Below are 13,680 nucleotides of genomic sequence, written 5' to 3'. Positions count from 1 at the left end.
GAGTGAGAGCCTTCCTTATTCAGAATCCCTTTTACCCTGTACAAATCTCCCACCTTACCAGCACCAAAGCAACCCCAGACCATCACATTACCTCCACCATGCTTAACAGATGGCGTCAGGCATTCTTCCAGCATCTTTTCATTTGTTCTGCGTCTCACAAACGTTCTTCTTTGTGATCCAAACACCTCAAACTTGGATTCATCCGTCCACAACACTTTCTTCCAGTCTTCCTCTGTCCAATGTCTGTGTTCTTTTGCCCATCTTAATCTTTTTCTTTTATTGGCCAGTCTCAGATATGGCTTTTTCTTTGCCACTCTGCCCTGAAGCCCAAAATCCCGCAGCCGCCTCTTCACTGTAGATGTTGACACTGGTGTTTTGCGGGTACTATTTAATGAAGATGCCAGTTGGGTACCTGTGAGGCGTCTGTTTCTCAAACTAGAGACTCTAATGTGCTTATCTTCTTGCTTAGTTGTGCAATGCGGCCTCCCACTTTTTTCTACTCTGGTTAGAGCCTGTTTGTGCTGTCCTCTGAAGGGAGTAGTACACACCGTTGTAGGAAATCTTCAATTTCTTAGCAATTTCTCGCATGGAATAGCCTTCATTTCTAAGAACAAGAATAGACTGTCGAGTTTCAGATGAAAGTTCTCTTTTTCTGGCCATTTTGAGCGTTTAATTGACCCAACAAATGTGATGCTCCAGAAACTCAATCTGCTCACAGGAAGGTCAGTTTTGTAGCTTCTGTAACGAGCTAGACTGTTTTCAGATGTGTGAACATGATTGCACAAGGGTTTTCTAATCATCAATTAGCCTTCTGAGCCAATGAGCAAACACATTGTACCATTAGAACACTGGAGTGATAGTTGCTGGAAATGGGCCTCTATACACCCTTGTAGATATTGCACCAAAAACCAGACATTTGCAGCTAGAATAGTCATTTACCACATTAGCAATGTATAGAGTGCATTTGTTTAAAGTTAGGACTAGTTTAAAGTTATCTTCATTGAAAAGTACAGTGCTTTTCCTTCAAAAATAAGGACATTTCAATGTGACCCCAAACTTTTGAACGGTAGTGTATGTATTGTCTCTGTGTATCTATCTATCTATACACACACAAATAAAAGGCCTTACGCTTCAACTTGTATCTGATCAAGACTAATTGGTAACTGCAAATATTTCCAACACAGCCTGTGGTCTACTGACAGATAAAGAGGGTTGCTTTATCTCCAGCAGCTGAGCTATGGATTTTAAGTTCACCCTAAAATCATCGTTGAAACGAAAAGTGGCTGATGCTCGCATTTACAAGTAATGATTATCGCTCAAATTCAGTCATTTGAACAAATTTTGAGCAATAATCATAGTTGTGTAAATGAGCCTTAACTCTGGTTTTATGGATACTTAAAATAAAGTGCTTGTCCTGATCTAACTGGATACCGAAATATCGGTGATATGCAGTCTTTATGATTGAAGTTCTTTGACGTTTCTGGGCAGAAAATGTCACCTAACCACACACATAAAACATTTTCAGAAGAGTTTTTACAATTACATGGCATCCTGGATTCTGACCTGAAATTATGAATAAAAACAAGCTGGAGAACACTTTCATTGCAAGTTTTATTGTAATATATACATATCCATTCTAAGGTTTAAGCATTACGGTATCTGATTTACATTTTAGTTATTCAACTATTTTACTATATATACACACACTTGTTTATTCTATGAGGTCACTCATTTAACCTTGTGGATCTGAATAAAGGTATATATATTTATTCAATTTAAAAATGGGCTACATCTCAGATTCGAGAGCTAACTCAAAGTTTTTAATGTCATTTTCGTTTATTCCATGATGAAATGATTAAAAAATAACTAACTATTTCCAAGTCAGACAGATTTTCACTGTTGACCAGTGCCATCATTCAGTTTTGCTCGTTTGAACGATTTTCTGAATGATAATCGTTCAGTCTAAACACAGCATTGCGGGTCGTTTAGAGCTGCAGATTTGGAATTTGCATGAGCCAATGATGTCAGAGTTTACTCTGGTAGCCTATTTGTACAGTCAGTCAAATAAAATCGCTGGCTATAGAGAAATCGTTCACATTCACTATGTAAACAAGTGAGTAAGAACGACTGAACTTCCTGTATTTAAGCCAAGTTAGTGAACGAGCCAACGATTTTTATGCCTGCATAAAATGAAAAAGAAGCGAATGACTTATCGTTCTATTATTGGCTGGATTTACACTGAATGAGGACACTGGGGAACAAAAAAAATAAAATTTTTATATGGTGCCTGTAATTTTAGACCTTTTTCTGAGTATTTTTGTGCAGCTTTCGAAAATACCATCCATTTTGTTCTAGGAGCTCTAGTTTTTGAAATATTCCTTCTGTCATTATCGATTTTTTGTTCTATTTACTTTATTTTCCCACCTGCATTTGCTTACTATTAGTACATATGATACATATTTCCACTGCTGCACCTTCAACTTGGGTTGATTAAGCAATTTGTAAAGACATTGAAAAGTAATGGAACGTGTTTTGGCTACAAATGTAGAAAATTTCCCAGAGAAGCTAAAAGCAGGTAAATTTGTTAGACCACAAATCCGGGAACTCATGAAAGACCGGCGTTTCCAAGATTCAGTGGAGAACTTCAAAGCTGGTGCACGGTCATTATTTTGTAGGGTTGTAAATAATTTCCTTGGGAACTATAAGGCTGCAAACTCCGGTGAACTTGTGGAGAAGCTATTCACTTCTGTTTCTGAATACTTGGTTGTAACACGAACAGCAAATTGCAGAACCTGCAGTCATTTTGGATCGAATTCCAGATCATCTTTGCGCTGTAAGTGATGAACAGGGGTGAATAAGGAGTGGAAAAAGCGTACTGTGGACAATGGGATACGTCTATGATGGCAGACTACTGCTGTAACATCCAGTGCGAATGTCCAGGAACATCTCATCGCAGGAAATCATATAAATGTAATTGCAGCGACATCTCAATCAAGAAACTTTTGTTTCATTCATGTTCAAGGCTTCTTGGGATCTAGCTTTGTACTTTCAGCTTTTGATTGGCAATCATTACATGTAGGATATAAATGTATACATGTTCACATATTGTATGTCATATCTTAATAAGCAGACCTGATGGAGAAAAACTAATTTTCAGAATCTATGACCCCAAAAAAGTTTTAACACCTCAGTCACCGAACATTGTGTTATCGTTCATTTTCAGTTGTTTGAACGATAATCATTCTTGGTAAAAGGGGTATTAGGCTGCTTTTACACAGAGCGAAAAAGCATTCGCACTAATGAATAATTACAGTTGGCTCGTTCTAGCAGTTTATACAGGCAGAGAAATCTTTTGTTTAGACGTTCACATTAACTATACAGTTGTGTACAGTGAATATGAACGACTAAACAATCCCTGTTTACATGCAACAATGAGCAAACAAGCATTAATGCCTGCATAAAATGGATGAAACGAGAAGCAAATTAATACCCGTTCTTCCAATCGTTGGTCGAGTTTACTATTCACACTGAACGATTATTCAAATTTGCACGATCCAACAATGTTTTGAACAATAGTTACGTGTTCAAAGAAGATTGTTGGATGACTAAGGCTCATTTACACTGTAAAATGATCGCTCAAACGGCAGTTTGAGTGACAGTTTTGAGCAATCACTTTGCATAAACTCTTAAAGTAGCGTATTAGATACTTAAGAGTTTATTTCCTTGTAAATGAAGGCTCCTGCTATATGCAGATGACAGCAGGAGCTTTGTTATCTGCAAACAGCTGCTTTGTTCTTTGAGCTGTCAGCAGTATCCCGCTGAGAACTCCAAACGGGATAACAGCTGAGAGAATACTATCAGCGGTATCCTGCTGAGAGCTCAGCTTGTGGCGCTGATAAGGCTCAATGCTGACTTTAAGCTTGCCTAAAGTCAGGGATGAACAAATAGTGCACGAAAAGTGCACCATGGGAGCACATTTACACACAACGACTATCACTCAAAAAAGGACTTTTGAGCTAATTTTGAGAGATAATCGTTGTGTCTAAATGGGCCTTTAGTGCTCGACAGCTGTCCGAGCCGTTATCACTCCTGTGCTTTTATCACTCACTGAATGGAGGTGGGTCAGAATGAGCTGCAACCCCACCCACCTCCATTCACAGTAAACAGATACTTGTTCATAGATGAGCAACAGTCTGTTTACACAGGCTGATTGTTCAATTTCTGCAGGCATAAAAATCGAAGAAACAAATTATAGTAATTTGGGGGCTTTTACACGGTCCAATCATCATTCAGATTCTTGCTGGATTGCAGAAATACATGAGAAAAGGAAATTCAAATAATAGTGGTGCAGAATAAACATGACCATTGACAGGGTGACCAGCGATTATTTTCTACTAATTTTTTTCAGCTTACCAAAGAAGAGCCCCTGGTTGAACAAAAGTGGTATGGCGTCAAGTCACATTTGTTCGTATTTGAATGACGTGTGAATGAAATTGCATGGAGATCCCTCTATGAACGATAGCTCGGCAACAACGAATAAATAAACATCACTATGTGTAAAAGCAAATGTACAACTGTGGTTCATACGCTTTAAAGACTTTTCAGAGCAACTATCTTACAGACAGTTTCTGTGTAAAAGGTACCTTAAGACTGTAGGTTTCATATAAAATGATATACAAAGGCTGCAGCAGACAAAACAATATAACATTTTCACTCTTTCCAATCCACTGCTCACGTCTGAAGACACTCTGATTGAAGGCTGTACAGCTCTGATGTCGGAAGATGTCCGGCAGGGTATTCTTACTGTATATTACTGGCCGCTCTGTTGTTGGGGGCTTCTCCAGCATGTCCCATACCGCAGTACTGGCTCTAGCCAGAGATGGCGCCATTGTATAATGGCAGAAAGAGAAAGCCCTAGGACATGCTGAATCCAAAATTGGATTGCAAAGGGTTAAATCAAGCCCTATTGCAAAAATGGTAGTCAAATGCATCCATTTAAGGGAAAAAAATTGCCCACAGCCTCTAATTCTAATATTAGAACAGTGTAATCCTGTCAGTTCAACATTTTTACACTACCTTAACATATACTAAAACTCCAGTACAACTAATGTAATACTTGTGTTACATAGCTTGCATAAAATGTGCATTAAAAAGCTGTAAAACAACTTAGTGTAAATAAATTAGACTCTAAATATCAGGTTGGCAAATACATAATTTAATGAAAAAGTACTTGTAAAACATTAGGGACATCAGAAAAGGCTCAGTCCATTTTTGAAAATTGAATATATACATATTTATATATGTTTCAAAAAGTAAAAAAACAAAAACAAAACACCTTTCATGATGTACAAATATACAGGGGACGAACGGATCTGTAGAGGAGTCAAATACACTACAGTTGCCTATACTATGGCGTCACAGTCTTTGTAAGCCACGACTTGACTCCATGATTTTTTGAGAGACAGCATAACTTAGCGTGAGTGCAATACTGTTGGAAGATCTAAAAGTTGCCTTGCACCATCACCCATAAATACATCAAACAATGAATCAACTGTAGTAGGTCATTTTGGTTGCCAATTAGACATTTATTTTGCACGGATTAGATAGCACCAATATATTTAGCAGAGACATAGTCCTTACCTCAAGTGGAACTTCACACAATTCTGGTCATTGGGCATCTAGCTCCTAGTCCCCATACCAATCTACTGAACCGATCAATGCATTCAAAACACAAAGGAAGTACGTCAAGTTAGGGTGCTCATCTCTTGCACCAGCAGTTCTGGTTCGCTCTTGTGACATGTTGTTTACAAGAGAGAACCGGATTAACTTTCTTTAATATCAATACATAATGACTGTTTCCGAATTCACCCACTTCTCCATAGATTGTGGACCCAACCATCAGTGATCACACTTTTCTGTCATTTTTAAAACAACCCTTTAAAATAAAAGTTAGCTTAGTGTTTTAACAAATACTCAACAACCTTCACTGATGGCTAAACTAAATTTTATACAAAAATTTCATTTAGAGTTCAATCCTTATTACTTCACAGCCAGAGGTTTCATGCTTATTTTCACACCGGATATACAAAAATAATGAAATATAAATAAAAGGAAAAATATCATCCAATCCCTATGTATTTTCTGATTGTAGACACCTGGCACATCGTGAAAATACCATCAAGAACATTGCACTGCTAGACATGCTCAAGCAATTTTGCATCAAAGCAATGTCTTCACAAAATCAAGTAACATCAGTAAACAATTAAAGGGGTTGTCATAGTTAAAATATTTTTAAGAATCCTGCTCCCCGTATATAAAAATAAACCACTTGATACTCGCCTCTCCCAGCAGCTCCTGCACCACATCCTTGCGTCTTCGCTAGGATATCTGGCAGCAGCCTGTGTACAGGATGTCACAGGTTGCTACAGCCAATCACAGACCTCAGCACTTGAGTGTTAATGATTATGATTGGCTGTAGTAACCTGTGACATCCCATACACAGATTGCTGCAGCCCGAAAACAACATGTCACAAGAGAGAAGCCGGAACTGCTGGTGCAAGAGATGAAGGGACTCAGTAACGGCAAGTATAAGGTAATTTTTTTTTGGCATGTGGACCTTAAAGAAAAAAAAATATTTCTTGGATAACCCCTTTAAGTCACAGGTATCTTCTTACGCCTTTACTAGGAGGAAAATAATTGAAGAAAAACGTAGAAAGCCTTAACAAGTGTGATCCCCGATCTGAATATTGCACTTCTAGCTTTCATCATGGCACCATTTAAAAGCCAATCACGGGCTTTAATCAGATACTTAGATATAAGCTTTATGGGCCATTTTTGCAGGACAATTACCACTCAAAATGAATTCAAGTGAAGCAATTTGAGCAATAATTGTGAAGATAAATGAAAAAAAAATTGTTCACTATTCGTTATTACCGATTTTCAGTCAGCATAAAAACCAATCGCTGGATCGCGGGCTTGATGTTCAGTGTAAGCGCTCCCTCAGCGCTTTACATAGAAGGTGAAGCGCTGAGCGAGAAGCCCGTGATACAGCGCTAAGTCGGTCAGTGTAAACACTCTGCAACTTTAGCACTCGCGCAGTCATTTACCCAACGGTCGGCCCGTGTAAAAAGGCCATTAGCTGTAATCTTCCATCTAGGTGTTTAAAGTCATTGCATTTGTTCTTGGCATTGATGTAGAGAAAAAAAGGCTTACTCCACTATCTGAGTGTATCAATCAGAAGTGTTACAATTGCTGCTAGTGATGCATAGAATGAATCCAGTAGATGAATGCTGAAATGTAACATTTCCGTCATTCAGTATGTATTTGTAAGGCCATACAATAGCCTTAGTATACAATGCTGAACATAAGAGGCCTCAGGTCCACAAATGTCTCCTAGCTTTGTCAGTTGATACACGACGTATGTTAGTACCAGCCAAAAGTACAACAAATCTATAAAAAGGTAAACAAATGTGAGTCATGCATCAAAATGGTCTTCAAAAAAAAAAAAAAAGAAATAAAAAAGTCATGAAGCCCAATAGACTTAGTTATGGTTGTATATAGACATTGGTGATCAGGTATGTATATTATTTGCATACAATTATTGCCAAAACTGGTAGTTGCACCTTAGGCCAGGCCGCTCCACTGCTAAAACAGAATGACCGTGTTAACATATAATGTTGGATCCTGTAACTTCTATTGTAAAACCAAGAACACGATGAAAACAGCATGTCGATTTTTTTTTGTTCAAATTACAGAAAATAGCAGCCCGCTATATTTTTCAGACCCATCAATAAAAGTAGCATTGACTTATATATTTTTTAACAACAGAAGTTAACGTCAGGAAGATCCACCAAGGATGGTCTATGAAGAGTTAAGAGTTCTGTTTGGTTAAAATCACATGTGGCACAAGGGTAGGGCATTCTGGTGAAACTGCATATAATGTATTTCTAGGAGATTGCATGAAATCACAGCATTTTTAAGGGTTTTTCTCAGGACTAGTGTGAGGGAAAAAAGCGTTCAGGGAAAGGGAATCCTGTGGATGTAAACAAATAGTCAGGGAAAGGAGTCAGAGGAGGATGTCAAGAATCATTCTGATGACCAGGCGATGCAAAGCCAATCAGCGAAATAAAATGCTGGTGCTCCAACTAATGTGTCTGAATGCACAACTTGCTTCTTCGCATGGATGGGCTATAGGAACAGACAACCAGTTTGAGTGGCACGGCTAAGAGAAACAGAAAGGCACGACTCTAATGGGCAAAAGAGTGCAAAAATTGAATCACGGAGCAGTGGAAAAACATCACATGGTCAGACAAATCCAGACTTCTGTTGCACCGTGCTGAGATGGTCATAAATTGGCACAAGTAGCATGAAATAACCCTTTCTGTCAGCTATTCAGAATATAGCAGTACTTCTAAATAATCTACAACAATGCAAGAGGTTATAGCCTGCTTTGGCCAATATTCCTGCAGGACTATTTCAATACCTAGTGGAATCTATGCCACAACGAATTGTGGCTGTTCAGTCTTCCTATTACTGTGCATAGTGAGATACCGGTCAATCAACGGCGGAGGGTTGGTTGGTGGGGCCGGCTTATGAGTATCAAGGATTATTCTGTGTTGCTGCTACCAGTAAAATGCAATTTTCTTCCATCTACTTCAGAAATACATATAGCACACATGGAACTGTAATCATCATACCCATCACTAGTTTATGCTGCCATCAGGGAGAGCTGCAAAAAGATGGGGACAGATTCCCTTTAGTGGTCTGCGCTCATGTGCCAGGTGGTAAAGGGGTTAACCTGTTCTTTAGAAGCAAGTCGGTCAGCAGTCCTGACACTGCAAAAATGCTGACAGCTCTATGTAGGGACCAGGGAGCAGCTGTAAAGCATACCTGCGAGTATGTAGCCACTATCCTCAGCTTGTAGAACACTTAAATTTTATCCCCCTCAGCAATGCAATTGCCATTAGGCCAGGACTTCTCTTTGAAGTGCCCTTCTTATTCCTCATTGAAATGCTGCACAGCTTGAACTGACAGTTGTAGTATCCAGAGTAGATCAGTGGACAGTGCGGATGGCACCTCAGAGAGAAGTCCTGCCCTCATGGCACTTGAGGCATTGTGGGGGATAAAACTGCTCCCCGGACCCCACATAAAACGGTTAATAGTTTTGGATAGTCAGAACTACTAAAAGACTCCCTTTAAATGTGATGGTCCATCATTAACCCCTTAAGGGTGCGGCCTCCCCCCATCGTCTCATTTTTGGTTTTTGTTCCTTACGCTCCAAAAAAAATCATAACTTATTTATTTATCCATCTATATAGCTGTCTGAGGGCTTGTTGTTTTTGCTTTGTTTTTTTGCGAAGAGAGTTGTATTTCTCAAAAGTACTATTTAAATGTACCATATAATGTATAGAAAAACTTTTACAAAAAAATTCTAAGTGGAGCGAAATGGAAACAAACACAATTCCGCCATCTTTGGGGGTATGGCATACACACTGCAGCAAAAATGACATAACTTGGGTCAGTACTTTTGCGACAATACAAAATTTATACGGTTTTTTTTGCTGTTGTACGACTTGTAAAAAATAAAATCTATCTGGAGAATAAAATTATTTTCTGCCACCATCTTCTGACAGCCATAACTTTATTTTTTCCTTCCTTCAGTTGTGTGGGGGCTTATTTTTTATGGGACATCCTGTAGTTTCTACTGGTTCCATTTTGGAGTACATACGAATCCTTGATTGCTTTTGGGTGATGAAAAAAAAGCGCAATTCTAACTTATTTTTTCCGGACGTTCATTGTGTGGGTTACATCATGCATTACTTTGATAGACTGGACTTTTATGGATGCAGCGAAACATTTTTTTAAAATAATTAATAAACTTTTATTTTTTACTTATGTTTACACTTTTAGTCCCCATAGGGGACTTGAACCTACGATCAAATACTATAGTATTACATTATACTGCGATTTGAAAGGCAGTCTACCAAGCCACAAGCTTGGCTTCATAGGCAACCTGCAATGGCAGCCCTAGGAGACATCACAAGGCCCCCAGCTGCCATGGCAACTAAACAGCATCCCACAATCTCATGAAGGTGGGGCTGTTCAGGACCCTCGAAATCAAATTGTACCATTGAAATACTGTTGTCAAAATTGGCAGCAAGACTTAAAGGGATAACAGGCTGTTGCAGGAAGGAAGGGGAAGGGGGGTCCGGCTGTCAAAAACATCAGACACCTGCATTGTACAGAGCAAAATCTACCCCTAATCCCGCTCCATACAAACCCTAAACCTCCATGATGTAACTGTACATCATATAGCATTAAGGGGTTAAAAATTGGTGAAGGCCAGATACTTGGCACCCCAATCATGTTTGAGGGGACCACAGCACTACCAGTCACTGTTTACTAGGCACAGCTATGTGCTTTAAGTAGCTGCCTGGGCTGGTATTAGTTGACTAAAGCTTGGTAGCTTTCCCTTGATTGAGATAAAGCTGCAGTAAATGGAAATACCAGGCAGGAATGCTACTAAAATTACAGAGCGGTGCCTGGTAAAAGAAAAGAATGTGGTGGTAGTCTCACAAACTGATCAGCAGAGAAGCAAAGATTCAGACAACCAAGTATCTAATATTGGTGAACTATCCTAAGGATAGGCCTTCAAGTTTTAGAGAACCTGATGACCGCCTTTAAGTACAGATGTAGCATCTGGAGGGGTAGATCAAACAATGCCGATATTCCAACTGCTTAAAAAAAAAACGGTTCTTAGCTTTGTTTTTTTCTCTCTTTTGGGGGTGTTCGAAGAAGACGGGGTGTTCTGTTGTGAATTCTCAGTGCTATTTTCCCCAAGCTGCCATGGCTAAACTCTACAGATTATGTGGATGATTCTTCATGCACTTGCCCCATGCTCAACGTCTCCTTTTCAGTGTGACTGAAGTAGGTTGATAAATAATGTAATGTTACCATTTCCCTTGTAAACAATATTCACACATTTGCATCTGGTAGTTCTACATTTCCGATATTTACACCCATTGCATTCCACAACCAGCAGTCCTGTACAGTGCCGTAAAAACTCACATTAAAAACAAGGTATTTACACAATGTAATACTTTCAATTGTTAGCAAAGTGATTTAAAAGCATATTAAAATCATCATAGAGTTTTTCTTCCAGATAAATTAAACCAATGTGTTTGTATTGTTTATTTAAGAACATTTTGGTGTTAAACACTATAAAAATTGTGCATATTCTTCTGGGCTCCGCTTCATATAAAGTAATGCTGCAGCTTGTGCACTCTCCGAGATTAATGACACAATCACATCTTTAGAATGACCTTTCTACAAAAAATCCAGCTTTAAAGAAATTTTTTCCCCTTAATCACTGGATTTCTGGATATGGAGGCTCTCTTTTTGGCATTTCAATATGCACAAGCATTAAATAATTGGATTCAGGGAGTCACAAGCCATCACCTCTGTCCTGAACTGTGTGGAATCATACTTTTTTTGCTTTTGTTCCGACTGTTTCTAGTTGAGTCTCTGTTTGGGCTTTCTCGACTTAAGCTGCCTCTCCTCAGTCGCATGTGGTCCTTATTTTCATCACTTTCCGCTTCCGAGTCACTCAGTTCTAGGTCGGGACAATAGCCATCGTTGTCCTGGTACGGAGTCCCAGAAGACTGGCATTCAATAGTCTGCTTGTTCCACAAACGCTCTTTTGCAGACTGCTTTTTTTGAGGTTTTTCACAGCTTCGTAGCTCTTCTGCAGTCCTTACCAAACTATTGGTGGTCTCCTTGAATGATCGGCTAAAATGTTCAATGTTGGACTTCCTATAGGTGCCTGGACTGGAGAGATGTGTTGTGATCAAAGACTCCTGTTCACGAGAGGTTTGGCTTAAGCTGTCCCTTTGGATTCTTTCTGCAGTAGAACGTAAAATTCCATTAGACTTGCTTGACTTGAGATGTTCTTGCTGAACTTTTCCACTTCCATTTGAAGACTGTCCATGGATTACAGCTTGTAGAGACATGGGTTTACCTGAGCTCCTATACCGTGAAGTCTGCTGCGTCACTGGTTCCTGATTCTCAATCCGAGGATTACTACTGTCTAGTAATCCATTCCTTCTTTGCTCGGAGGCAAAGTGGGAGTAGTGTTTAGTGAGGACCTCTGAAGACTTCTGTAGTTCTTTGCCATGATGTGAAGTATTGTTTTTATCTAGAAGGCCTGAACGTTTTCCAGTTCTCAGTGAACTGTTTTTACAGTCTCCTAGTGTGGATTTTGGCATTTTTAACTTCAACGTTATCCTTGGAGGAGGGTAAAATAGTGTATTCTCCAGCGCACTTGTTAATGGTTGTCCTAAAGAAAAAACCAGCAAATATATTAGAAAGTAATCTCATGCACAAAGGAACAAAATATTACAGGCCAGGAATCACATGTGGTGATAGTAGAGTATTCATAAAAATTAAATAAAAGGCCACTTTTTACAAAGCATAATTATTGTGCAAATAATCGTTACAGCGAGCGGTTTGTACAATAATTGTTAGGTGTAAATGCGTGCAGACAGCAAACGTTCAGCTTATAAATCATTAACGATGATTGCTGATTGGATCTTCCATGCGGACCTGAAAATCTTTTAGGATAAATCGGCATCATACAATTTACCGAATAGAAAGCTTTGGCAGAAGGATTAACTAAAGATGTGATTATTTTCCAAATGAGTGATTGAAACTACCCAATTATTATTCAGTGTCAATGAATGCCTAGTAAACAGTATGGGATCAGTAAGTCTCCACTGGTGGTATATTCGTTCTGACTTAAATTCATGTGTAATAGGGCCGTAACCCCTTAAGGACCAGGGTGCTTTAGTTCTAAAGGACCAGACACTTTTTAGAGGATTTTACCCATGTGGTGGTTTTACTGCCCTTTTTTACATCAAAATGATTTTTGCTGCATTTTGCTTTAGTTTTTCATGTTTTTTTCCCATTTAGTTTTATTGGGGTTTGAATTTAAAAAAATATTTAAATGTTATACTAATTTTAAAACTATATTTACATCAAAATAAAGTAACGGGTTCCTTATTTTGTTTCAGATGTTTTGATATATAATATGTATAGTTTTGGATTACAGGGCGCATACATCGACAGTTTTGGTTGGCATCGGCTTTGGGTTATTTTCTTTATGTATACATTTTTATTTTATTTTGTAATTATTTTTTTATAACTATTTTTTTTACCATCTGTGTCCCTCTCTGACGTCCTATAAGACCTCTGGCGAGGGGAGTGAAGTCATTGACATTGTATTTCTTTTTTTTCACTTCATAATTTTCCACTGTACTTGGAGCCCCAGTTACAGAGAAAATTATTACCCTGTAGTAACTGGCAGAGCTGATCAAGGTCTGCTGTAACAAGGGGCACCCGGCGGCCACGTGATCACCAGGTCACATAGTGGAAGTAATACTTCCACTTTCACTCTTTAGTACATAGTGCTCGTTGAGCGCTATGTAGCATGGAAAGGAAAAGGCAGAAGCAGTTAAAAAACGCTTCTCCATTCGCCTTTGAGTCCTCAGCTGTGTCTGGCAGCCGAGAACCTGTCCTACTCCTGCTTGATTGCAGGAACAGAGGTTTTAGTCCCATGCCGTACTTCTGCTATCAGCCGGGATTAAAGTCCAGGACCAAACCTCGTCAAGGGACAAAATCCATGTG

General features: G+C 39.0%; 1 protein-coding gene across 1 annotated transcript in view; it reads right to left on the bottom strand.

The window, feature by feature from the left end:
• Positions 1-5,194: 5,194 nt before the first annotated feature.
• Positions 5,195-13,680, bottom strand: part of JADE3 (jade family PHD finger 3) — a 64,160-nt gene continuing 55,674 nt past the window's right edge. The window contains exon 11 of the mRNA XM_066579478.1: positions 5,195-12,334. Coding sequence (XP_066435575.1) covers positions 11,454-12,334 — 881 coding nt within the window. The 3' untranslated portion in view covers positions 5,195-11,453. The remainder of the gene's footprint in view (positions 12,335-13,680) is intronic.

The sequence above is a fragment of the Eleutherodactylus coqui genome, chromosome 1 (genome assembly GCF_035609145.1).
Source record: "Eleutherodactylus coqui strain aEleCoq1 chromosome 1, aEleCoq1.hap1, whole genome shotgun sequence".
Classification (NCBI taxonomy): Eukaryota; Metazoa; Chordata; class Amphibia; order Anura; family Eleutherodactylidae; genus Eleutherodactylus; species Eleutherodactylus coqui.
This window is presented reverse-complemented; position numbering and strand designations above follow the sequence as displayed.